This window comes from Plectropomus leopardus, chromosome 18 (genome assembly GCF_026936395.1).
Source record: "Plectropomus leopardus strain MGB_pleo_1.0 chromosome 18, ASM2693639v1, whole genome shotgun sequence".
Taxonomy (NCBI): Eukaryota; Metazoa; Chordata; class Actinopteri; order Perciformes; family Serranidae; genus Plectropomus; species Plectropomus leopardus.
The window spans coordinates 21,463,981-21,491,475 of record NC_142193.1 but is presented as its reverse complement, the minus strand read 5'-3'; the positions used below and the strand labels follow the sequence as shown (position 1 = coordinate 21,491,475).

The 27,495-nt window shown below is 38.7% G+C and overlaps 2 protein-coding genes across 6 annotated transcripts in view; one reads left to right on the top strand and one right to left on the bottom strand.

Annotated features, from left to right (window-relative positions):
• tecpr1b (tectonin beta-propeller repeat containing 1b) overlaps nt 1-17,245 on the bottom strand; it is a 69,740-nt gene extending 52,495 nt beyond the window's left edge. Inside the window, exons 1-17 of one of the 5 annotated variants that reach the window (XM_088069427.1) lie at nt 16,992-17,245; nt 14,829-14,948; nt 13,120-13,219; nt 11,060-11,292; nt 10,795-10,977; nt 10,478-10,600; nt 9,660-9,782; nt 8,728-8,902; nt 7,911-8,011; nt 7,715-7,816; nt 4,842-4,969; nt 4,125-4,738; nt 2,643-2,755; nt 2,371-2,526; nt 2,134-2,283; nt 1,820-1,977; nt 1,502-1,629 (exon numbers count right to left, since the gene is read on the bottom strand). In XM_088069427.1, the coding sequence (XP_087925553.1) occupies nt 1,502-1,629; nt 1,820-1,977; nt 2,134-2,283; nt 2,371-2,526; nt 2,643-2,755; nt 4,125-4,738; nt 4,842-4,969; nt 7,715-7,816; nt 7,911-8,011; nt 8,728-8,902; nt 9,660-9,782; nt 10,478-10,600; nt 10,795-10,977; nt 11,060-11,284 (2,479 nt within the window). In that variant the 5' untranslated portion in view covers nt 11,285-11,292; nt 13,120-13,219; nt 14,829-14,948; nt 16,992-17,245. Of the gene's footprint in view, nt 1-1,501; nt 1,630-1,819; nt 1,978-2,133; nt 2,284-2,370; nt 2,527-2,642; nt 2,756-4,124; nt 4,739-4,841; nt 4,970-7,714; nt 7,817-7,910; nt 8,012-8,727; nt 8,903-9,659; nt 9,783-10,477; nt 10,601-10,794; nt 10,978-11,059; nt 11,299-13,119; nt 13,220-13,401; nt 13,561-14,828; nt 14,949-16,991 lie in introns of those variants that run through there. The other 4 variants (XM_088069429.1, XM_088069428.1, XM_088069430.1 and 1 more) reach the window with 4 other exon arrangements.
• A 127-nt stretch (nt 17,246-17,372) lies between these two features.
• bri3 (brain protein I3) lies at nt 17,373-26,783 on the top strand. The gene is made up of 3 exons (XM_088069431.1): nt 17,373-17,916; nt 21,207-21,315; nt 25,421-26,783. Exons 1-3 carry the CDS (start codon nt 17,769-17,771, stop codon nt 25,551-25,553), a joined length of 390 nt encoding a protein of 129 aa, XP_087925557.1. The 5' UTR covers nt 17,373-17,768; the 3' UTR covers nt 25,554-26,783.
• The last annotated feature ends 712 nt before the right edge of the window (nt 26,784-27,495 follow it).

Here is a 27,495-nt window from a genome sequence, read left to right as displayed (position 1 = left end):
AAAATACGGCCACCAAGGCAATTGTATAGTATGTCGAAAAAAGTCAAATTTTGACCCCGCCTAAAAACTGATGAAAACGACATGGAATAGCTTATATAGAAGCGTCATAGCATACAAAGTGGGAATAAAGGCACAAAAAGGCCAAAAAAAACTCATAATTTAGCATGTCAAAAAAATAGCCAACAAGGCAATAGTATAGTATGTCGAAAAAAGTCAAATTTTGACCCCTCCTAAAAACTGCTTAAAACAACATGGAATAGCTTATATAGAAGCATCATAGCATACAAAGTGGAAATAAAGGTAGAAAAAGGCAAAAAACCTCATAATTTAGCATGTCAAAAAAATATGGCCACCAAGGCAATAGTATAGTATGTCGAAAAAAGTGAAATTTTGACCCCTCCTAAAAACTGCTTAAAACAACATAGAATATCCTGTAGAGTTGCATCACAGCATACAAAGTAGGAATTAAGTCAGAAAAAGGCCAAAAACCTCATAATTTAACATGTCAAAAAAATACGGCCACCAAGGCAATAGTATAGTATGTCGAAAAAAGTCAAATTTTGACCCCGCCTAAAAACTGATGAAAACGACATGGAATAGCTTATATAGAAGCGTCATAGCATACAAAGTGGGAATAAAGGCACAAAAAGGCCAAAAAACCTCATAATTTAGCATGTCAAAAAAATATGGCCACCAAGGCAATAGTATAGTATGTCGAAAAACTTCAAAATTTGACGTGGCCTAAAAACTGCTGAAAATGACATAGAATACCTTGTATAGAAGCATCATAGCATACAAAGTGGAAATAAAGGCACAAAAAGGCCAAAAAAACTCATAATTTAGCATGTCAAAAAAATACGGCCACCAAGGCAATAGTATAGTATGTCGAAAAAAGTCAAATTTTGACCCATCCTAAAAACTGCTTAAAACAACATGGAATAGCTTATATAGAAGCGTCATAGTATACAAAGTGGGAATAAAGGTAGAAAAAGGCCAAAAACCTCATAATTTAACATGTCAAAAAAATACGGCCACCAAGGCAATAGTATAGTATGTCGAAAAAAGTGAAATTTTGACCCCGCCTAAAAACTGATGAAAACGACATGGAATAGCTTATATAGAAGCGTCATAGCATACAAAGTGGAAATAAAGGCACAAAAAGGCCAAAAAAACTCATAATTTAGCATGTCAAAAAACCCTTTATTTTTTCGCTCCCATTTTTCATGAGCTGAACTCAAAGATCTAAAACATTTTCTGTATACACAAAAGACACATTTCTCTCAAATGTCGTTCACAAATCTGTCTAAATCTGTGTTAGTGAGCACTTCTCCTTTGCCGAAATAATCCATCCCACCTCACAGGTGCGGCTATCAAGATGCTGATTAGAAAGCATGAATATTGCACAGGTGCGCCTTAGGCTGGCCCAGGACCCATCAGAGGTATGCAACATCAAGATCAGTCTAGGTGTGTCGATTGTATTTGAGAAATATATGAAGTTTACCTGGATTGGGCTGCTGTCCATATCGCCCACTGTAGACCCAGGCGGTGCCATCACAACCAATGCCCCATACCAGCCCCAGACTGTTAGACTCGACACAGCGCAGGTGACCAGGGACCTGCCGCCAAAACCTGCAGCACCATACAGTCAAAGCACCCAGTGTTAAAGACACAATACTCGGATTCATCAGCAGTATGTTAGCGTGTTAGTGACACAGTAAGACAATGCAGACACAAAAAAGCAAATCAGAAACCAGGTATATCAGAAAGAGAATGACAAACAAAAAAAGGCAGGCACACTGAGTCAAATATTAAGTCTCACATGAAGTCACAGGGCAGTGTGTGTCCAGGAGCCTCCAGGGAGAAGGACGGCTCGTGGACCATGATGTCTCCCTTTGAGGTTGTTGACCACAGGGCGTGTCTGGACGGGGAACCTGCGATCCCTCGACACTCACAGCAACAGTCAGACAACAGGCATAACTGAATGCACAGAAAAGAGCCACAAACAACAAGGAATGTAATCAGCGATGAGCATTAGTGAGTACATGTAAATAATATTTAAGTAAAATTCCTCCTAATATGCAACACTTAATGCTACATTTTCACTTATGTGTTTGTTGCATGCTCTGCTGTTACCCAGTCATTCATGTCCTTTTCCGTTTGTGCTGCCAGTACCAGAGGCCACCTCTGTTTTGTCCTTTGGGCGGTGTACACAGCAAAGGCATAGTGGCAGTCCCTGAGCACTGGAACCAGTGCCGTCACTTCATTTATTAACACGTGGAGGTTCTGTCACAAAAAGACAAGAAAATGACTATGAAGAGAGTGAAAAAAAGACTATGAGTAGAGACTTTGGAACCTGACAGCAAAACCAACCTTTTTCTCATCGTACTGTGTGTAGTAGACAAAGAAAATGCTATCCTTCCTGCCGTCAGACTTGGTGGACTGTTCGAGAGCAACACCCACATCCACCCAGCGCTGAGGCTTCCAGTCTCTCCACCAGCGTAACGCACCTTTACGTACCCACACCGACTATCAAGAGAAACAGGAGCCACATAAAGACAAAGATATGAAAAAAACAAAAGAGAGGTGATGTGATTAATCTAAGACAGAAAGGGGGAGTTGAACCTTAATATAGGAGGCCTTACGTTGCTTCTTTCCAGCGGTTTCTTGCTGATCTCCTCTCTGTGCTCCTGCTGCTGCTGTTCGCTCCAGGCTGCTGACTGCACTGGAGTCAGCGACAGGGAGCTGGTGAGAGGACCTGACAGACAGACATGCAAGTCAGACGTTTAGACAGACAGACATGCAGACAGGAGACCATAGAGATGACATGTAGAGCATATCTCTATACATGTAAAAGCCCATAGACACAGACACACAGCGCACAACATGCAAACACAGATAAACAGATATAAACTGACACGCAACTAAATGTGACAATATTTCTGACATTGTTTGTGGTCAAGTTCCCATGAAGTTTGTATTTTGAATACTCTTACTACACGAACCAAAATATTCATATGCCATAATCTCACCTGAAGAGTTTACAAAAGGCAAACCATAGTATGTCATCAAAAACACCATATAAAAGTCATAGAAAAGTATGTCGTCCAAAATAGCATAAAGGACTAAAAGCCTAGTATGTCAAATTAAACTAGCATTTAACAGTCATGGTAAAGTATGCCTTTAAAAATAGCATTAAAACTTTTGTACGTAAACCAAAATAGGAAAAGAAGAATCATAGTATAGTATGTGGTCCAAAATAGAATAAAATAGGCATTGTAAAGTATGTCTTAAAAAAATGCATAAAAAAGTCATAGTATGGTATATCGTCTAAAATCAGAATAAAAACGTTGTAGTATATAATGCGTCAAAAATAGCACAAAGAAAACATATCATAGAATGTAAACCAAAAAACAGTCATGGTTTCATATGTCCTCCAAAATAGTAATGAATAACAATAAATAATTATAATTATTTATAAAAAAAAAATCAAAACATAGTATGTGAAAACATCATTGTTTGATAAATTGAAAACAAAATAGGATAGTTTGTTGAAAAAACCCTCATAGTATACCAGGTCTTTTTTTTTTAAAGTCATGGTATTGTATGTTGCAAAAAAATACTTGTATTATAGCACGTCAAAAATAGTCACAGTATATGTTTAAAAAGTCAAAGAAAAGTACGATGAGAAAACTGTCATAGTTTGTCTGAAAAAAAAATTGTAAAAAAGTCAGTGCGTTATGTCAAAAAATGTCACAGCACAGTACGTAGAAAAAACTTTTAAGAGTCGTAGTGTTGTATGTCGAAAAGTGTATGTTGAAATAAAACTCATGGTACAGCAGATTTTCAGGAACTGTTTAAAAAGTCATTATTTAAAATGTAAAAAAAAAAAAAAATCATAGCACAGCGTGCCAAAATAAGCCACAACATGGTATATCAAAAGCACTCATAGTATTGCATGTCGAAAAAAAATTGAAAAGTCATAGCATAGTTTGTCAAAATAAGGCCTCGTAGCATAACATGTCAAAAAAAAACTTTAAAAAGTCATAGCATAGTATGTCAAAAAAAGAAAAGTCATACTACGGTGTATCAGTTAGAAAATCACTCCAAAATGGCTGTCCATATACCTGTGGGACTAAGCCAGCTGATCTGTGACGTTGCGTCCACATCGCAGCCTCCACCAGAGATCCAGGTCCACACAGGCCCGTCTTCTTCTCCAACACCCTGAGAGGTCTCCAGAGTCCCCAGGGCGTAGGTGGCAGCAGCACCGCCATCGCCCAACGAAGTCCCCGCCGCCTGCGCACATCGAGCTGCTTCTGCTCCCTCCAAATCTACGTTCATCCAGGGAACATCGTGACTTGCAGTCTCGGGGGTCCGCAGTATCGGGGCTGGGGACGGCTCCTCCACTTCTTCCTGCGGTACCTCTGCGATGGACAGCTGGGGTGTGGGAGTTTTTTCGCGGTCTGACACCAGACTGTTAATAAAGCTGTCACTTGCAGGGATGAATGGTTTGGGGGCATCCTGTTGGGAGGCTGGGAGAGTGTCTTCTGTCCTCAGCGGAGGTGAGGGTGTGTCAGCTCCCCCTAAAGGGACTACAGAGGGGGCTGCTGCCTCTAGGACTGGGGCGTCTTTAGTGCTGTTTTCTGGATCAGGTGGACCTAACTCTGAGTCCGAGTCAGTGCAGCTCAGAACTGAGCCTTGAGAGGCTTCAGTCAGCTGACCGCCAAACTCACTCTCCTTCCTATGAAACAACAAACAAATATGGACAGAGCAGGAAAAATAAGGGATATAAACAGGTCAGTTTTATTACTTGAAGCAAGATTTAACTTGATTATTATACACACCTGGGTGGGATAACCTCTTTGCTATTGCCCCATTGGGCAGAAACAGGAATCCAGCCGTTGCCGCTTGGTTCAGACAGCGTCACACCCATCCGGAAATAAAGGCCGCGGTCTTCACCTACTGCCCACACCTGACAGACAAAGACAGAGGACAACAGTGTAGAACAACAAAGGCAAGCGGCAACCTCCAGGGCTGAGAAATTAAGCCAACGCAGACTTTGCAAAGACTGCAGTTCCACTAATGGCTACTTGAGGCTGGCCCCAGGATCGGATGAATCCCCGTAGACCCCCATGTTAAAATGCCCAAATTAACAGCAGAAATAAAAATGTTTAACAGCAGGGTACAAAAACAGTTTTGCTCTCTATGGCTAATTTCAACATCTGTTGAGGAGTCACTGATACAGCGGATAGTTAGGTAACATAACCACTGTGTAACCCCAGTTTCACAGAGTATAAGTGTACACATAGCTGATTATTTCAGTGTTTTCAGTTCATGAAGGTTTATTGTCACTTTTTGTTCAACTTAAAACAATAATGGTAATAATACTTTTTGTACCACACCTTTGATAAAAGATATGCATCACAAAGTGATTCATAATAAGGACATTATGAGCACTGAGCACCTTGCATCAAAATAGAGAGAATGAACGTAAAACAGGCCAACGAGGCAATTAAATAAATGAAATTAAAAATGTTTTCAAAAAGTCATAACCTAGTTAAAGGCTAGGGCTTTCAGCTTTCTTTTTAAAAAATATTTATTGAGGTGGCGTCTCCGGTATCTATAGCTAGTGTGTCCCATCGCTTTGTGGCGTAACTGACAAACAGGTCTTGTTCAGTTTTTTGTCATATATAGTCACTTCTGCCCCCAAAAAAAGGCGACACTGGCCAAAATTCCAAATTCAAGGCTTCAAAACTGGAGTCCAGAAACCAATGGGTGACGTTACGGTGGCTCCATCCATACATTTATGCCGTTTATGAAGAGACGCCACAATCACAGGCGCATTTCCACAAACCTGGTGACAGATTTCTTTACTGATGAAGTTCAATCAGTCATCACAAGAAGGAAATTCAGCGACAACATAAAAAACTAACAGAATGAATCCTTAATAACGCTGAATATATATAATTTGGAACTTAAATTAACTCTTCAAAGGTGTATCAGTGGCACTAGAAGGACACAGTTGACTGTTACTTTATAAGGCCATATACTGTAACACTGGCGCCCGCCACCTCACTCACGCCATATCCATAATTGCAACACTGAAATATGAAATATGGGATATGATGACGATGGCTTGGCCAGCTTCTAATTAGGGAGTCTCCCATATGTCAGGCCAGTAGGAATATAGTCTGGGGATATATAAGGCTGGGCCTGAGGTGCTACTGCTGGGACATTGGCTGGATCGGCTGGCTGTACTCGTGTTACAGGGCAACCTCGGGGCAGGACTAGAGGCCAGAGGTAGAAGGCCTGGGGGGGGCGGGCAAGGGTGAGAGACAGAAGGGGAGGAGGTGTGAGATTTGGGTTTGCAGTGCTAGCAAAGTCCTCAGCAGTGAGATACAGAGCGAAAGCCTCTCTGCCTCGACCCCAGCCCTGATCTGGCTTGTCCTGAAACCAGATCCAGAGTTGAGGGTAAAGTGAATCGGTCAGAGGGGAAGCAGGGAGAGTGCAGCGGCTGGCTGGGGTGGAAACATGCTACAGTGAGGATAAAAAGATTCAGAACGCTAGATTGCTAAATTATATTCATAATAATAAAATGTAGCTGGAAATATAGTGTTGTCCTTGACGTCTAATTCATGTAAAAGTTATGGCGTCACACGTTGTTTATTTCTAAACACACCTTAAGTAGTAATAGCTGAATATTTAAACCTACATATTAGTCGAATAAACACAGTTGATATTATGCAGTTGACTTTGCTATTGTCTTTAGAATTAAACCTTAAAGTATACTAAATCCCCCAAAATAAGCATTGGTTCATCAATTTCTCACCCTAAATTACACGTGAAGAAAACGTTTTTCCACATGCCTCCACGGTGAACGAAGAATCCAGAAACAGAAAATTCTTGATGAACTGGAGTAAAAGGGGTTCCTGTTTAACAACAGCAAAACTATATCAAAATTTCAACAACTTTCACACAACTTGTGCAGTGTAATCCAAGTCTCATTTATCTGGTCGTATGCTCAGCACTTCCCAAAAAAACAGCCCTCTCTGACGGGGAACTGAACAAAGAGTAAAACTTATCTATGCTCTCCTTAAAGCCAGACTCCACTGACAAAAACAGCAATTTTACCTCACTGCACATGGGAGCTGCAGGTCAATGCTGCCTCGATCAATCATTTAGTTTATTTGTGTTGTTGTGTGACCTTGGTGTTTTAAAGAGTTAGTCGAGGTAAACCAGTAGCTCCTGTGCTCAGTGAGGTAAAATGAATGTTTTTGTCAGTGGAGTCTGGCTTTAAAGGGAGCATAGAAAATTTTCACTTTCAGTTCAGCTCCCTGTTGGAAAGGGCTGTCAGTTTGTGATGTTCTTAACATAAAGTTGGATAAATGAGTCTTGGATTACACTGCACAAGTTGTGTGAGAGTTTGTGAACAAATGCTTTGATATAGTTTTGCTGTTGTTAATTGAGTAATTCCCTTTTACTCCAACTCGTTACAATTTTCTCAGTTTTTTGGATTCTTCCTTAACCACTGAGGCACACAGAAAAAAAACACGTTTTTTTTGCTTATTCAGCATAACACTGGGTTAGTAATTGAAACCCAAATGGTCATTTCAAAGGTGAACTATAACTTTAAAATGGGATCTTAATTTAAGGTGATACGGCCTAGCATCTCATCAGAAAGATGTGACAACGACACAATCAAGAGAAATCTTTTCACCTGGTCATTGAGTCCTACATCCACCATCATCATCTCCCCTCCGATGCTGATCCAGCCGGAGCCACAGGGGTTGTGGGAGTTCACGCCACGCCTGAACCAAACCTTGACACAAATTAACACACAGATACAGATATGTTACTACCACACTGAACAACAGCTATTCAGAGTTTTACACACATGAGGAGTACTGATTCACCTTGTAGTCTTTAGTGACAACCCAGACCACGCTAACTCCAACAGCCACATGAAGCGCTTCGACCTCCTTCACTGGCGATTCTACCTCAACCCACGATGTGCCTGAGAGGAGAGAATGCAGCATGTTTACCGACATGGCATAGAGTCAAGCGGTCACCATTACTACGGTAGTTTAAATTATATCTGTGAAATATACTGCCCTATAAAGCCAGCGCTAGCATTGTTGGTACCTTTCATTCAAATGACATTTAAACTTATACCACACTATTTGACTTTTTACAAATATTAATGCGTTTTGCTGCTGATAATCTCTGTTGGGCATTACAACACTGGTGGTCTATCTGGTGAGACTCACTCCAAGGAATTTCCACCTTTTCTGCTGTAACAAAGAAAGTGGATCTTGGTGTCTAAATCGACGACTTACAACTCTTATCAAGTGAAATGGTGCCATATTATCGTAAGCAATCAAGAGAAGAATGCCCACAATGCTAAAATGATCACAAGTTCAAAGATCAAAAGCTACTGGGAACTTGTTGTATTTGATATTGAAAGTATTAGTCTTGACAAAACATTTAAACCACGTTTTGTGTTGGAGTTTGATTTATTTCAAATTCCAAATTTCAACAGAAATATTTTCATTTTTATCGTAAATGCTTATCGTTTATTGGTCTCATTAACTGCTCATAATTGGTATCAGTATCGGCCCTGAAAAACCAATATCGGTCAACCCCTAATAAGAGGGGTTACTAAAGAAAAGAAAAAGGGGCAAAGTTGAGAGATAATGGTACATGTAAATGTGAACTACAGTGAATGCTGACCAGTTGGGCTGTCCAGGCTGAGGCCAGTACGGACCAGCAGGTTCCCGTCCCACAGTAAAGCCCACAGCAGGTCTCCGGGGCCGGCCGATAACTGAGCTACTTCCTTGGGCACTTCGACTTCCTCCCAGCTGGAGCCCTCTGGGACACGAGGGTGGATGCCCTCCCGAAACCACACCTGCAGTGTAAAAATAAAGTTGCAAATTAGATTATTTTTAATACAAGGTATTATTTATATTATTGTATAGATCATTAAGAGAGCATTATACCATATTATTTAACGTATATATTTATATGTATACAGGATTTAAATGGCTCAAGAGGACCTTGACGGTGAACTATGTAAATTGTACGGAGTCGTGCTGCCCTCTTGTGGCCAAAAATTAAGTGTTCTGCACTTACAGCAGCCTGTTGCTACAATGTTTGACTGAGATCCAATTTTGCAGGATGTGGTCCTATGAAATTGAATTCTTTGTTCAAAACATTGTGTTTGGTAAAGAAATATTGGGTTGTATAAATGGATTTTCAACAGCACTGTATGAAGACAACATCAAGAGGATAATTTTTATCCATTATAGAATATCTATTATGCTTTCCCCTTATTTTCTGTCATTTACATACATTGTTACAATGTTTGATGTTCATATTAAATGTGGCCAAAGATTCAAATAATGTGGTAAACATGTAGAAAAGTAATCCCTGTGGACAAAAACCTCAGGTTTTATACCGATCTGAATACTCTGTTTCCAGCGTTTTTATTTCAACTTTTCACCAAAAGATGACTGTCTATCACAAAATAATGGCTTCAGAAAAATTGCTGCACTGAGAAAATGAGCAAAAAATGTCCTCTATAGTTGAGAAAAGTTAAAGAGGAGAAAACTAAATGTTCCTTTCATGCTCTTAAACTTTCCTAAATGTTGGTTCAGCAGACTGACCTGTCCTTGTTGGGACACGCCCCAGAGGTAGGGATACCTTCCAGACTGGTCGCTCATCTCCCAACCACCACAGCTGATGTCACAGAGCGGCAGCGGGGGCTTCCTGGGATTGTCCAGAGGGATCTGAGGAGAGACGGAGGCGTTGCTTGAATTTTCATTTGGACCTGTTCTAAACTTTTCTGCAGAGAAACATACAGAGATACAGTGGAAACCGCTTATCGTGTGATAATTTTAATAAATGTGTGTGTAGTGTCAGTTATTAAATGGACAGCTTTGTTATTTAGTGAATTTTAATGACTGTTTCAAAGTACAGCAGGGCTGTAAGGACTGCTGAAGAGGACAACATTTAATTTGCATTACACAAAATTGACGATAGGCTGTTACCCATAATATTTTTGCAATCGTGTGAGCTAGCTAACGCTTAATCACTGTGCAGCACCTAACGATAATGGCAGGGTGAACTACTATGAAGTACTATCGTAACATGTTGGCCAGTTGGCTGTTAATATTACAAGTGTATGGACATTCTTGTGGGATGAAATCCATGATTTTATAACTTTTCACAGAGGAGACTCTGATATAAAATCCACCTTAGGCACCAAGCCATGCTACAGCTGCTGCTGACTTAGCAGCTACAGGCGAATGAGGGAAAACCTGCAAATATTCAGAGAGTTATCTCAAATGCAACTCAATTTTAATAGATATGTAGTCCCTCCTCTATCTCTCTTTCAGTTATCGGGTCCTTAGGATGAAAAAACATTGAAGACCCTCTCTAAGCGGATTCCACTGTATTTGATGTGCTCAGAGACGGTCCAAACCTTCGCCCAGGTGCCTTGTGCTACGTATCTCCTGTAGCGGATCCACCGCCTGCGACGAACACAAGAGTTCCACTTCTTGTCCGGGGAGAAGTTGGCCGGGAAATCGACCGCATACTCCCAACCCTGAAGAAACAGAGACAGATTATAAAAGAAAGAGTATGGTGAGACATTTTTTATTTCATTTAACAAAATTATTAAATAATTATCAAGCAAGAAAAGGGCAAAGAAATAAATGAAAAGGACAGTGTGAGTGTGTGTGTGTGTGTGTGTGTGTGTGTGTGTGTGTGTGTGTGTGTTTGTGTGAGTGTGTTTCTTACCCCTGTCTGACTTGGTTCTCCTCCACAACTCTGATCCACGTACCAGTCTCCCTCCCACTCCCAGCTGCGGGACGGCAGCTCAAAGCTGTGGAGCGGTTGAGGATTCATCCCTGTCACGTCGCTCCACGGCCAGCGGTCGGTGGGCAGCAGAGTGTCCGTGAAGCTGTCCACTGGGTTCCACCTCTGAAGACAAACACAGAGCACTTAAGCATCAACGTCCAACAGTGTCTACATTTGAAGTGTAGCAACAAACTGCGGGGCAAACCTGGTTTTCATACGTCTCCTCCCGGTAGCGTATGGGGGTCTCACTGGGCATCATGTTGAGGTAAACACGGTGGTCGCAGCCGATCCCCCAGCAGCGCCCCTTCCCCGCAGTGACACGCTTCAGTTCCAGTAGCAGGTCGTCCGCACGCTCCCAGCGCTGGCCGGCTGTGGACAGGCTGTACACCCTGCCGTACACGTCCACGGCCCACAGCAGCGTGATGGGCATGATGGCCTCTGAACGGAGACAGAGAGACAACATTCGTCTTTCAAAGCTGTCTGGTATTTATTTTATGACTCTGAGCACTTCAGCCTTATTGATATCCTGGAGAGATATGACCATGAGTAAAGGCTACATTTGCATTTAGATTCATCCTCAGATAGCAACTCTTACTTTTCCACTTTGCTCATCTGAATCACCATAAAAATGAGGATTGAAGTCATAAGTGAAATACTTATGTGTTGAAATGTATCATACCATCAGAAATCAGTTGTTGAAATAAAAATTTGGAATTTTTTTCAAAATTTCGCACTAAGTTTATTTTTACTTACTTTGCTCTCAAAGGTTTTGACTTTTGACTGAAATTCTGACAAACATTCTCAAATCTTATTTTGTTGTTGATGATGTTGTTGGAATTTTTACCTTTTCGAAAAATTATGGGATTAACTTTACATTTTTTTAGTGACCACTTAAACATGACCAGGGTTTCTACAGGTACTTAAATGTAATGCTTTTTAAGACCTTCTCAGGGAAATTTTCATTCAAACTTAAGACTGATTTGGACAAATCAGCCTTTTCTTTTTTAAGTATTGCAGGTAAGTAAAAAGGTAAGTACTAAACCACAATCAGCCAAAACAAAAACACCACTGACAAGTGCATTGAATAACATTGATCATCTTGTTACAATGCAATGATCAGCTGGGAAGCCTTGGCTCCTGGCATTTCAGTGGATGCCACCTGACACCCACCAAACACGCTGCAGACTAAGTAACCCCTCTCATGGCAACAGCACCCCCTGACGGCAGTGCCTTAAGTCACAAGTTCAGCGGTAGGTTTTAAGTTTTCTACCATCAGAAATGTCATGCAACAGAACGAGTATGTTTCAGCTGTCAGACACATTGTAGCGTGGTCAGAAGCCTCCGGTTGTCTCTGTGTGTGTTTTGATCCACTATCCTTGTTTACAGAGCATATTCTATATTCTAGTTTTTTTTACTGCATTTGTACTTATCATTTACGCATCTTTAATTTTATTGTTTCTATTTATTTACCTACCCCTCTCCCCTTTACTTATTTTTTTGTTCATTTTATTTTCTATTTTATTTTTCTATTTATCTTGTTATTTTTTCCAAGCTTGAAAAGTCATCATGTTCACCTGGTTGTGGATTTTGTTTTTGCATGTTCATATGAAGCTATAAAAAGAGAATTACAAAAAAGAACATGAAAGAAAGAAAGAAAGAAAAAAAAGAAAGAAAGAAAGAAAGAAGGAAGGAAGAAGAAAAGAAAAAAATGTCATTTTGAAGAGTTTAATTCATTTGGACAAAAAGGCATTTTAAAAATGCATAAATAAATTAGATTCAATGATTGTGGCTGAAAACAAATTTAAATCTAAGACTATTTAATGACTTTTAGGGCCTAATAATGTAAGATTTTTTTAAAGACCTGTAGACATCCTGCTGGCTAGGAGCTTTTAATTTGAAATTTCTGACAGGAAGTCTTTTCTTTATCCTGGCTTGACACTTGCTTTATCGACTGATACTAATCCGCTACAGTATTGACAGTCACTATGCCTCGACTGCTGCTATACAGTCGAACAGGCCTTAAATTCTGTTTACTTAAATAATAAATGAAATGTAAAATTATGTGGTATTTAATTATTGAACTTTATTCTCTAATTAAATTAGACGAAACTAGTTAAGTAAATCATGTTTTTTTTAAAAAAAAAAAATATATATATATATATAGGCCTAAGACAGCGATTTCCTATAATAAACTTAATGTACCTTTTCGCCTGCGATGGAGCTTTACGCACACACTAAACAGCGCGAGCTCAAACAGCAGCCTACCTGATTATTGGTATCCGATCCGCGGTTGTCAAGGAAATATCACCACACGCGACATGACATCATGTGCAACAGCCGATACCTGCCATCCCCGAGGCTCATGCTAGGACAGAGTGAAAAAAAAACACATTAAACCTCAACAGACGGAGTTAAAGCACGACATGCAGCGTAATAACACAGACAGCTGATATGGAGCCGTATGCCGCAAAGTCGCCTCTAAGCTGTTTACATGTTGAGGCTGCAGGCTGCAGGCAGCTGCCCCTCACACACACCATCATTACTCACATTTGAGGATCTGTCATGAGCAACACCTTTGGAGAGAAGCAGAGTCACTCGTGCACATTCCGGCTGTGGTAGCTAGTTAATTCACATTCTGGTCCAGAGGAATGCTGTCCAACTCCAGATCCCACAACAGGAAATGGAGGAAGTGCTGCTCTGATTGGTTTAAACTCTGCAGAGTGCGGGATCTTCTTCCCCTATTGGTGGAACCACAGAAGCTCCTGGTCGTGTTTTTTTTCCGGCTACAGCTGATTGACGCGCATATTTCAATAATTTATTCAGCGCCAAATAAATTATTGAAGCGCAGGTTGGTTTTACCTGTTTGGCAACAGTTTGGGATATGTCACCATAAACTAACAGCCCGATCAAGTGGAAAGAGAATGAAATTTATCAAAATAACATTGATGTTTGGCTGTAGTGGGATGTAACTAACTGCACTTAAGTGCTGTAGGAACTTTTACTTCATGAAATCATTGTTTATTCAGGGAAAACTGACTGAGCATTAAATTCTTTTACAGTAATGGCCTGAATTCACATTCAATAGGCTAGAACGATATATAACAGGGTTACTCAACCTGCTTTGCTCTGGGGTCACCTGTGCAAACTGACAGGTGGACAGGGACTATTTAACCCCTTTGGAAAGAAGAATAGTTTGATTTCTTTCAAAAACACAGAGAAAAAACTTGTCAAGAAATGTCACAAAAAATAAATATATGTAAATCAGAAAGCGTTATTTATAATTCTATTAATTGTGTATTTAAAATTACAGAAATTATATATATATATATATATATATATATATATATATATATATATATATCACATCACTATCTTGAGTTAATTTCCTGTTTTATTGGGGTTTTTTAATTTTACTTTTTTTTCACATAATTTGTAACTTTTTTGTCATTTCTTGCTAATTTTAAGTTGCTCATCACCCTCTTCCCACATTTTTGGAGAAAAAAATTGCACAGGTCTCAGGTCAGATCAGGAAAAGGTAAACAAACATTATTATATTTATCAGACAGAATGAATAAAAAGGCAAATCCAGTCGCACAGGTCAGGTGTATGCAGGGGAGTTTCTAGGATTTGACGAGGTATGGGGCCCAGAACCCAGATCCTCTTTTTACCCTTTTTTTTTTTAATTAACAAGCTCTATTTTAATGCACTTTGACACATTATTTACATACAAGTGAAAATAATAATAACAATAATAACTCTCTATGTAAATTATTGTATTCTATCTTGTGCCATAAGCTGAGTATCACTGTTAATATATGATAGCAATTGCAACAAAATGATGAAAAGTCCATAAAAACAAATAACTAGCAGCAGCTGTTTGAAGAAAGTCTGTCAAGAATTATAAACAGCAGGAAAAGCAGTAAAAATACAAGAACCATGTCATGGTGCTGTCTCTTGGGGTAACCAAAAAATACCTCAGACAGCTCCCTCATCTTCAGGGGTCCCAGGTTCAGCACCTTGGACAGAGACAACAGTCCTCCCATGATGTTACTGTCCTCAGCAGGTGATGTCACTGCTGCCGAGTCCTTCCTCCCCTGCAAAAGATCACTACTGCTTTAACCTTGAGCGATTGCACAGGTATATATATATATATTAGTTTATCAGACATAGATTAAGGTAAAATAGTAAAAGTCGAATCTAAATAACTATACTGTCAAATAATTGTGGTGTAGAAGTGAAAACAACATGGAAAGTAAAGTGAAAATTGTCCAGTATAGGTGCTGTCTTTCACCATTGTCTATTGAGAGTCTTGAAGCGTTACCACAGCTTAAAGGTTGACTGTGAGATTTAGTGGCATCTTGTGGTGAGGCTGCAGTTTGCAACCAATTTTAATGTCTCCTACGTGCCAAATGTGTAGGACAAATAACAGCATAAACAAATAAACCACACCAAACAACCTCGCAAACTCCATGGAGGAGGATCCACTCTGCGTGTAGATATAAACGGCTCATTGTACGGTAACAAAGACACACCTATTCTTAGTTTCAGATGCTTAAAACATGGTTATAAATATTATATTCAATTTCTGCCAATAGATGCTGCTAAAGTGTTCAGTTCCCTATAGCCTTGTTGTGATCTAGATCAGGGGTTCCCAAACTGTCAGAAAGCGTCAGATGTGGTCACGATGCTTTCTTGATATTAAGGGGTGTAAGAAAACATAAAAAAAATATACATATAAACAGTAAGCCAAAATCTCAGCATTTGATTTGTTGTCTGAAGAAAACTAAATGAAATTGTTATTTTAAAGTTTAGATTATTCAAGACATAATACTTATTTTAATCTCACTGCAATTTCAAAAAGTGCAATATTAATAATAATCTTATTATTTTAATTAGAAGTCTATTCAGTATGTATGACTGTTACAAATAATGTATAAAACATGATACAGACAGAGAATCATAGTTACTAAAATGCAAAAATGCAATATTCACAAGAAATAATCTGCTCAAAATCAATCCAAATTGTTCGTTTTACTCAAACTTCCTGCAGTTACTGTATTCACTATTTGTGTTAATTGCATAGTTTATCAGTTACTCTACTGTTATTGTTTTGCACTGAATAAAATATGAAATATCCATAAAATACATCACTTAGTCATGGGGCGTCAGTTTACTTAGTCATAGAAAAAGGGTCCCTCCATGAAAAAGGTTGGGAACCACTGAGTTATATGACTCTAGAAAGGCCCGCTGTGGATAAAGGATAAATAAAACAAGAAAAAAGTATAATAACAAACAGGGGTGTCAAACTACAATTTAATCTCAAGTGGGTCCGACCAGTAGAACTATTGCATGACAACATAACAATACATGCAAATTTCCCCCTTTTTAGAGTAAAAAAGTTGATTTTGAAAAGGTTCATCCATTTACAAAACATTCAGTCAGTCTATTACTCACTGTCGTTACATGCATTTCCACCCCTGTGCAGTAATGCTGGCACAACCAAACCCAAATAAAGTGGAGGCCATTTACAAAGCATTTACACATTTTCAACAGTGCCTTAGCTGTCGGGGTCTATAAATAGTGTTTCAGATAAAAGTCTGATAGTGATTCTTTTGTACTGAGGCTGCTGATTGACAATTTTTGCACAATGTTCAATAAACGGCTGCATGGCAATGGATTATCATCTGATATAAAAACAGCCCATTTGGCTGACAACTGATACCCATATCAATATTCATCTTCACCTAATTGTAGTGATCGTCAAGTCTCCCCTGTGGTGGAATTAACATCATATAACACACATCTTATTCTTTCTTATTCTATCTCTTTTCTTATTCTTATAACACACTCTTATCATGAAGGCCCACCAGCAGATGGAGACATAAAATACAATGCATATTTGTTGGTGATATCGGCAGAAATCAGCACATCAGCCGATTCAGTTATTTCATTTTAAAGCCAATATTTTCTGATATTGATGATGTGCTGATTATTATCATGCATCTCTAAACTGGATAGCATCAGATGCTGTAGATCAACGGCCCTGGATTAAACAATAGAATAAAACATCACCCTTAAAGCCCTTAAATTTTGTAAATATCCGGATATTTTGTCCTGTTGAATTGTTATTCACTCACTTTTATCCTCTCCGAACCTGCATCCTGATCCTCGGACTAAATCTGAGGACGTGAATCCAATATTATGCAACATTAAGGGTAGCCCACTCATAATGAGGACAGCAATTATGTAAGTCCCACTGTGGACAAGTTTGCCCTCCACACACGGGCTCTACTCAGACTTTAACATCATAAACTGTCTGGCATTCCGCCGTTTGCATTAGAAGTCTACCATTAAAACCAGTCTGCGCTGGGATGCAATGGTGCGCTGTCTCTCTGCAGTGCACTGCATGCAGCACTGAGCCTTTTATTTTCATGAACTGTCGCTTTAAGAAGCCTTTGGTGCGCAGAGGCGCTACAGCAGCTCATCACATGATTCTTCTCTTGTGACAATCCAGACAGAAAGGAAAAGCCTTTCTGAGTTCCAGCTGAGTTACAAGGCGCTGCGATGACAGATTACCGTGTTATTGGTGCCAAAGGACCAACTGCGAGGAGGGCAATGGAGTTAAGTTAACCATTACCAGACCGACTCGGACCATTCCTGTCTTTAAAGTGGACATTTGGTAAATATTTGGTGTTGTTGCGCCACCGGGGACAAAGTTGGCGCATGGAGAGGGACGAAGTTTCATTTTTGCGCAGCGTCTTTTCTTTGTTTTCTTTGTTTTTGTCGCCACCGCGTCGCGTCACGGATTTTCGAAAAACAAAAGCCAAGTAGAGTTCAGTTTTGACCCTTTCGGATTTCAAGTTGAAAGAACCGAGAAGAACGAGACAACTTGAGGACGCATCACGTCGGGTGAGATGGTGGACAGCAAACCTCTTCTTCAGGACAGACCTCCCGCCTACACCACCGTCCCAGGGGCTTATGAGTACGGCCCGCAGCAGCAGCCCAGCTATGGGGCCATCCCCCCGCCGGCCCCGCCGCCCTACCAGTACCCAGACGGCCAAGGCAAGTAGCCCCGTTCACGTCGCACACGTACATGATCCACATTTACCGGAAAGTGAAGCAGCCGGACGGGAGGACAGGTCTCACTGCTGCCCACTTCCGTCTTCGTTGAAATTAAAGGTCGCTTTGTCGTGGCTCTGTGGGAGAGTGTTTTTGTCTCATAGGGTCACACAGTGAACCCAGAGTGAAATTCTTACTTATTAACACCGTGAAACAGTTATAAGTTTCGTTTATCAGGTGCTCCTTTGTTGCGCACGCGCAGTTGGACAATAACCATGTCTGGTATTTATGAGGACCTGTTTTTGCGTAAATTAGCAGATGTGGAAGAAATATTAATGTCTTTAAATTAAGTAGAAGTAGCAATACTACAACGTAAAAATACTCTGTTAAAGGTTACCTGCATTCAAAAGTAGTAAAGTAGAAGAATCGGAATATAAAGTGAAGTACTCATTATAAGAATAAGGTCTGTGCCATATCATATAATTTCCGATAATACCTGTATAATGTTTTTTTTTTTTAATTACATCGTGAAAATGTCATTATCAATATTCCAACTTGTTCACATGGTGACATCATACTGTTACACATGGCAACAAGAGCGGCTGTGAGCACTGTTACTGTTGTTCTCTACAAGTTAAAGAAATTACTTCTTTTTGTTTTTTTACTAAATTTCTGAAGACAAACAGTTAGATTTATGTTGACATATAAAACTATAACACCAATTTTGTTGAAATTTTATGTTCTTTAAATTAATAATAATATATTTTATATTTTTTGGTATTTTGTCTTATCATCACTAATATCGTTATTACAAAAATACCCTGAAATATCGTGATAATGCTTTTTGCGCATTTTGGAACAATATTCTATTATTATATTGTAATTATTGATGCATTAATGCCTTAACCATATTCATTTTGCAGCTTATAAAGGTTACTTTATATACTGCTGTGTAATTTAGTCTATAATAATAAATCATAATATATTAGTTAATTCATATTTTGTATTATTAATCTAAATCTGCAAAGTGACGAAAGCTTTAAAATAAATATGTGGAATAAAAAGTACAATATTTACTTCTGGGTTGTAGTGGAGTAGAGATATAAAGTAGCATACAATCAAAATATTCAAAGTATGTAAGTTTCTCAAAATTGTACTTAGGTAACAGTACTTGTGTAAATGTACTTAGTTAGATTCCACTACTGTAAATAAGGGAAAAAAAATGCGCTTCTTCTAATGTCATGCACTTTGAGTGCTCAACAAACTATAAATAACCAATAAACATTGTAGTTGGATGATTAATGGTGTGAATATCTGGTGAGTGTTTTTATAGGCAGCAACAGAATGTGAAATATGTTAATGGTGAAGTTTTGGCACAGTGCACAGAGCTTTGCAGCAGCATTGAGAGCACACAGGTTGTTCTGCTGCAGCTCCAGGCTTTGTGCAGTATGTGTCTGCTTTATGTGAATCAGGCTGTCATCATCTGACTGACTGTTTCAGAGCTGCAATGACAAGGAAGTTACTATGTCAGAAAATGAAGAGTCATTTCTTGTAATTGCGTACAAGTTCCTGTATTCTTAACCTCCTGTTCTTTGGTCTGCTGTGTAGATTAAAGTGGCCTGTTGCTGCCACTGAAAGGGAAAATTATCATAAAACAACGGATATGTATATTAGGGCTGTGGGGAAAAAATTGATACGGTATAGTATCGCAATATTTTTGTGTGGCAGTATCATATCGATATATGGATGCCAAGTATCATTTTTTTATTGTGTGAATTATCTATATAAATTACACTTTAATTCTGCCAGAGTAATAAAATCAATTGCTTTTTCTGCTTGTCCACTATATACATTTTGCTGCAATAATTGTGATTAAAGTGAGATGAACAGACTGAAACATTTATCTTAGTGGAGAAAAACAGATGTTAACAAAATTTTCCATAAGGACATAATTTGCAGTTGGAAAAAAAGGTGATATATATGCAATTTATTTATTTTTTATCGCAATACCAAGGATATTGCAACATGTTTAAAATTGCAATAATATTGTATCATGACAATATTGTATAGCGAGGTCTCTGGTGATTTCCAACATTAATTTATATATGTCAAAGAGGTAAAGTGGTAATTACACACACACACACGCACAATATTCTGATATTCTAAATATGCCCTCCAACCCCAATATATTGTTAAAAAATAAAAATAAACATATAAACTTAACAAATTGCCATTATTATTACCACTGGCTCCAGTACTGTGATGCACTGCAGTCCTGCATGTGGTTTCTCCGAGTGTAGCCTTACCCCAGCAGAACACGACTCACAGGCTAACAATAGTGTTTTTATTATGTTATATTTGTCAGACACCCCACGTGAAGTCTGAATAAAGTGTCAATCATGTATGTTGCACTGCGTGTGTACTGTTGCTAAATAATATAATATAGCAGGAAATTTGTTGTCAGTTGATGTTTTACATTTTAAAGAATCAGTGTGTGTAACCAGTTTCCTCATTTAAACCAGGATGTTACATTGCATCAAGTTTCAAGGTTAATAAAACAAAAAGTTTTCCTTTAAAAAAATCTGCATAAATGATCCAAACCCCTGATGGATGTCGTTACTAATTCTAAACCTTTCATCCTCACTTAGGAATAAATAATATTATGTGCCTCTATAGAGCGTTTGGCCATGAAGTCGTCCTTATTCTGCGTTCTAATTGTGCATTTATGCTCTGAAAGTCTGTCCTTTGGGCATATTTCGGCGACTTCTGTATAAAAACAGTTACATGGGCATGTTATGCGATATAAAACAACACTTGTGTTACAGTAGATGAAATCTCTCTGATCGCATATTCTTCCCGTTTTCAAATCAGTAAATGTCTTTTGTGTGTCATACGTGGACTTACCTGTGTTAATAAGACACTTTAAAGTGCCCAAGGGTTTCTTAAATACAGTATGAGTATGTATATTTATACTGTTGTTTTTTTAGAGCTTTTGTCTCTCCCGTAGGGAGGCGTCCTTATCGGAGAAAAAGTGTCAGTAAACATTTCTGAGAATGAAAACGTGGTTATGGTCAAAGTAAACGGCGTCTCACAAATATCACACAGGTGGTCAAAAAAAAATCAATATTGGCTGAGAGTATCAGTGAAATGAACCTGTTAATCCCTAACTCCTCCACAAACACGCCTCTGACACACTCACTAAAATCAAAACAAGATAAGGCAATTTGGGTTGTTTTTTTTTTTACAGTGAATGTCCACAATAACATGCATGTCATTTCCTTCTGTCAACACAGGGTACCCATCAGCCCAAATGGGCCCTGCCATAGCCCAGCAGCCGTATACTGGGACGTACACCATCATACAACCATCTGTAGTGGTGGTGGGAGGCTGCCCTGCCTGCAGGTGAGGACACACACTCACATGTGTATTACAGATTATATTACGGCAGCCAAAATATATACGCATCCAATTATTTTCTCCCATCTTGGTGTTACCTCATGGTCACAGGAAAGTCCGATAACCCCGTAGAGAGGTTGTACAATATAAATACTGGACAAAAGGGATGTTGTTTCTCTGTAGGCCAATGGGAAGCTAATGTCGCCCTGGTCCCCTCATCAAAAAGCCTCTGGGATTTTTCCATTTGGATTTTGGATCATTGCAGAAAATAAGCTCTGTGGTAAACAAACATTTATGATACGTATGTGTTTTGTTCAGCAAGATAATCTTCACAGATGAACACCACTGTCAGGATTTGTCAAGCCTAAATGCAGTCGCCAGAAGTAAAAAGCTATTGGTAGGCTAAAACGAACTACGCTACGGTCGCGTCACCATTGCTACAAGGCTGTAAAGACGTTCCATAGTCTCATTTAGTCCCATCTTTTATTAACACATAAAAGCTTCAACATTTGAGTGCAGGGTATTTACTGATGTATTTTTGAGAACAAAACGTGTGAAACCACAGATCTTATTTAAGCTCTTAAAAATGCATTCAAAAATCCCATTGACTTTGAGATGAGGGAACTGAAATGCTAATGTATTTCTGGGTTTTTGGACTCATTGCTGGGCTTTTCTAAAAGATCATATCACTTTCACATATATCACATATCAGTTTTCCTGGAAAACCTAAACATGGTCGGTCTTAGTGAGACTGCTACAGGCCTTTGGATGGTCTACCAGGAACACTACTGCAGGGAACTGTAAAGTATCGTAGAGGAGGACCTTCTTGGGCCGGACGCCCTTTTCTTTAAAGTGAGCACATATGGGATTTGTTATTTTAAAGGCCCCTCTAGGGACAGGCAGTGTATATCAGCAGTAGCTATAACAGGATCTCCAGAGTCATGGGAAATTTTGCATCATTTTTAATATCATATTTCCCTGGAAAAGGTTTTGGAACTGGCAAAAATTATTGAAAGTTTTGAAAAAGTCATGTAATGTTCTAGTGTGTAATGAAACTGTTACAGCAGTTTTTTTGTGAATAACCTTCCTCGTAATGTAACATAACTGCAAATTCATTTTTTGTAGCTGTCAACGTAACATTGCTCTAAATGCGCTGATGTTTGACAGTGTTTTATTTACAATCACTTTTTTTTTAATTTAATCCTCATGTTTTTTCTCCCTTTGTGTATGCCAGCTTGTGGAAATTAAGTATGAAATGTATTATGGATCCTTGAAAAATCATGTAAAGGTTTTGAAATTTTGTTCATTAAAATGTGAGGGAAGCCGGTAAAAATGCTGTGATACATGGAAATTGTCGTTAATTCTCTCAGCAGTCTGTATTTGCCTCTGTCATAACGGACGGTGAGGTCCGTAAATTAGCACGTGGTTAAACATGAGCGTCCCATGCTCACTGTGACTAAGCTGATTTATGAGCATAGTTCCTTTGGAGGCTAAAATCATCAGTTTCTGTCTCTGCATCTATTTAAACTATAATCTACGTGTGTTTTTTTCAATATTTCTGCGCCCGTGTTGTCATGCCAACAGTGTCAAGTGAGGTGAAGCGGACATGACTCTCAGTTTTGGTGGTTTTACTCTGGTTTGGTTTCACTGCCTGAGTCAACATCCTGTCAGTCAGATGATTTCAGCCTCAGACATGTGACAGGGGGCAGGACGAGGCCAAGGTGGTTACAGCGAGACACAGTTCACACAAACAGCAAACGGAAATCCGAAGTCCTCCTGTCCTGCTGGTTGTATTTGAATAATAAAATATACAGTAAATTTTTTTCAGGGACTTTAGGAAGCTGCTTGTGTAGCTTTAATGATCACCCTGCAAGTGCACTTTGGTCAGTTTTACTTGAATTGAAAGTGTGCATGTTTTTTAAGTGGTTAAAGGTCAAGAGTTAACCCTATGAAACCGCAGCAAATTGGCTAGACTTCTTTCAAAAACACGAGAAGAAGGCAATGAGCAACGTCAGAAGAAATGACCCTAAAATTAACAAGAAAGGAGTAAAAAAAATGAAATTAGCAAAGAAAAATTTGACCAAAAAAATAAAGAAATGGCTTAAATAATAATAACAATAAAAAACAATAATAGTAATATTTTAAAAATATAATTATGAAATTATGATTATAGTTTCCTGAATATTTTTCCACAGCCATTTTAAAAATAATTTTCAGAATCTACTCATTTCTTTCAATTTGCCAAATGTTTCTTGCTTAGTTCCTCATTGCCTTTATCCCCCCAATATTTTTGAAAGAAAGCAAACCAATATAGGTATAAAACGTATAAATACTTGTGAAAGGCGTCTGGATGCAGCACAGTAAAAATTATGTTGATCCAGATTTCTAAGGGTTAATTATTGGCTGTAATATGTGCTTCTCCCTGACGCTTTGTGACACTGTATGGTGTGCATTTCGTACATCAATCTGACATGTTTCAAAGAGGCTGGCACAGTTTTAGTCAGCATTTGCATCGTGAGCATGTTTTTATGGTCATTAAAAGCCACATTTCCTGACACTCGTGTACAAATAAGTTGTGAAAATGCTCAACACGGCACAGCAGCTTAAAGCTCGGTGACCAAACACTGTAAGCTTGTGTTAGCATGTCTTGATTTTAATAAGATTAAACCAGGGTCACCACTGCAGCAGAATCTATTATTATCAGTGTAATTAAGGCTTATTCATCAAGATTATTTCTATTTAATCTACACCCCAAAAGTCAAAACATCCACAGCTATGTGACACTGTTTTATAGCATTAACAGCTTTCCAAAGCAGCTTTTCATTTCCCGTCTCTTTAGAAACATCTGACGTTTGATACGTCGTTAATTCCTCCTCTGGGCCGTGCTGGTCGGCGTGCTGCAGTCATGAGACCGTGGTTAGCACTTTGTTCACCGTGACTCTGGATTAAAGCTGCTCTGAGGCCTTCAAAACAAGTTGCTTCATGTTCTGATGATTGGTATTGGGGTTTTTTTTATGTCTTGGCAAAAACCCTTTCTAGATTCTACTTTTTTTCTATAAAGGTCTTTTGAACTTTTTTGCAATAAAAAATACGGAGTGCCATTAGACAAATGCTCTGTGGGGGACGAGGAAAAATAAAAAAGAGTTTGCTCACTTTATCCTCAGCTGATTTTAAACAAGAGAAGTTATTATGTGTAGTATATATTTAGATGGTTGTTTACAGTAAAATGTCAGGACAAGGTTCAGAGAGATATAATAAAGACAGATAAGCATTCAGTAGATTGTTGGTATGAATATGTATTAACCTTTTTTAATGCTGTGACCTCGATCACTTTTAAAGATCCGTCTAGTCGACATGATTTAATAAGAATAACTTCATAATAATCAACTCTGCATTATAAGGAGTTATGTTTGTTAATCAGTGCAATACATGAATACACTATATTAAATACAGTGATATAAAACTTAATGAATAGCTATAAACATGGATAGATTGGAGGATAATTGTATTTCTTTGTAGTCATTTGCGACTGTTTGTGGTTGTTTTACACTTTTTTGTCTAATGTGTCTTTTGGTGACTATTTTTAACCTTTTTTTATATATATAATTTTGTGTCTCTTTGTGGTAATTTGTGTCTTTTGGTGATTGTTCTGAACCTCTTTCTTTAAAAATCTGTATCTCTTTGTGGTCATTCTGTGTTTCTTCGTGGTTATTTTGTTATTTGTGTCTCTTTGTTGTTGTTTGTACCTCTTTGTTGATGTTTTGTGTCCCTTTGTCGTTGTTTGTACCTCTTTGTTGATGTTTTGTGTCCCTTTGTCGTTGTTTGTACCTCTTTGTGGATGTTTTGTGTCTCTTTGTCGTTGTTTGTACTTCTTTGTTGATGTTTTGTGTCTCTTTGTCGTTGTTTGTACCTCTTTGTGGATGTTTTACATCTTTGTATTTGTTATGTTTCCTACATTAACGTAACAGTTTCTTCATACAAAGGTTGTGTTTCAGTATTCCCGGGCCTGTACCCAGTAGACTTGTTCAGTAATCCATCCGTAGAATATTTTTTTGCTAATGCTTCCTGTTGTGTGTGTGTGTGTGTGTGTGTGTGATTGTGTGTGTTGCAGAGTTGGCGTCCTGGAGGATGACTTCACTTGCCTGGGGATCCTGTGTGCCATCTTCTTCTTCCCCCTGGGTCTCCTCTTCTGCTTCGCACTGCGTCAGAGAAGGTGTCCCAACTGTGGCGCCACCTTTGGCTAGAGGGACCAAACCACAGCTCCTGCATCTGCTCCCATGCACACACACACACACACACACACACACACACACACACACACACACACACACATACACGTAATCCATCATTTTTGTGTCTTTTTTGTTATCATTTCTTAAAATTGCACATTGCTTTTGCCATTATGTTATGTACAACAAATGATCAAGGATATATTACCATGAATTATGATGTTTTATTAGAGGCACGTGTAGAAATCTGTTTTCAGCTGCTAGTTGAGGATATATTCTAGCACATGTAAGTGTCCAGCTGTTGTCAGTGCCTTCACTACATGCCGAGTGATCATCAGAGATTCCATCGGTTGTGATTTCTCCTGTAGATTGAGCTCAGTTATCCAAGGATCTGAGCAGATTCCTGTATGTTTTATAAAGCCAGAATTAACTGAGACAAAAGTGCTTGATTTTTAATTTTGTTTTGCTGACACACTGCATACATTTTTTTTTTTTTTTTTGCTTAGTAACATTGTATTCAACACAGCATCCATGTAAATCACTGATATATTAGCTTGTTTTTTTCAGGAAATGTAAACCTCTTTTTATTTGGCTCAGTGTGTCTCTGGGAATGACACATTCATGTTTCAAAGATACTTGGAGATGAACTGTCCCAGCTGTAAAAATGGACTTGTCTCAGACACAACGCCTGCACCATTTTGTCTATTTTTGTTGATATTATTTCTTGGGGCCATATTTGCACTGACCGTTTGTTTGATGATTATTCTGCTGGGTTGAGCTTTTCCAGGGCCAATGCAGACCTCAGGTACATACAATCTGAAAACGCCCTCGACTTTACAACCTCAATCACTGTTTGGACTTCGAGAGGAGCGCAGACTCCTCCTTATAATGTGCGGAGTTTCACTTCGAGGAAGCATGCTGAGAGGAAAAAGCTGAAGAAATCTCTCAATTATGTGTATAATCTCCGGATTTTTATCTCCATGACAAGTCACCCCGCCCCATTCCTCCCAACCAGACAATCAATGGAGAATGTCTATGTCCCTGTATCTGCAGTGTCTCCGTGTCTACGTCTTCCATTGCAGCAAGATGTTATATAACTGCTCGTGGCAGAAGAAAAAGAGAGAACTGGGTGGGAGTGATTTTTAAAAAAATCTTGCTTTAGAAAACACACTACGCACGCTCTTATGATTGAGGTTCTTACTTTTTATATATGAGTTACTGTAATTAAAAAATGAATGCTACTTATGTTCGACTACTTGCTTGTTTTTTTAATCCTTTTATAATGAATGAATGTTGAATACACTAAATCAGGGTTGTTGCAGATCCTGAAAAAAGTCTTGAAAGGCATTGAATTCATTAATCAAAGAATAAGGCTTTAAATAAATCTTTAACAAGTCTAAAAAAGCTAATACATGGAATAAAGGTAGTTTCTGATTTGTTTGTTTTTTTTTCGTGACATGGCATTGTGAAGTAATATCCTTATTACAAAGAAAATAATTTACCAAATGCCTCTCACATTAATGTCTAGTTGATCTATTGTCTTCGAACTAGCTGTCGCTGTAGCCTGGGCGACAGGGAAAAGTGCAAATTTTATTTAAACTGGCTAATTTAATCAGTTTTTTAAGGTGAAAACAGTAAAAAGCAATGCCCGTGAGGCTCTGTGCATTTATGCAAAATGTTTTTCAAACTCAGCATGATGGGAGTCCATGTAGTGAACCCCATCTGCAGGATGAGAAATACAGACTACAAAGAAAACCTGCCAACAAACAGCACATATTTCCCATGTTTGTTCTAACCTTGTCTTCACCACACAACAGAGAAATGTTTTATGTTGACCCTTACCGCAGGTTGTTTCCCAAACCTCTCCTCGACTTCCACTATTCCTGCATGTTTTAGATCTCTTCCTGCTGCAACACAGCTGATTCAAATGATTAACTCATTGTGAACTCCTGAGGCT

Coding starts and splice junctions, on each gene's coding strand:
- bri3 (XM_088069431.1), top strand. CDS start 17,769: ATGGTGGACAGCAAACCTCTTCTTCAGGACAGACCTCCCGCCTACACC. Junction 17,917..21,206: donor CCAGTACCCAGACGGCCAAG/GCAAGTAGCCCC, acceptor CTGTCAACACAG/GGTACCCATCAGCCCAAATG. Junction 21,316..25,420: donor GGAGGCTGCCCTGCCTGCAG/GTGAGGACACAC, acceptor TGTGTGTTGCAG/AGTTGGCGTCCTGGAGGATG.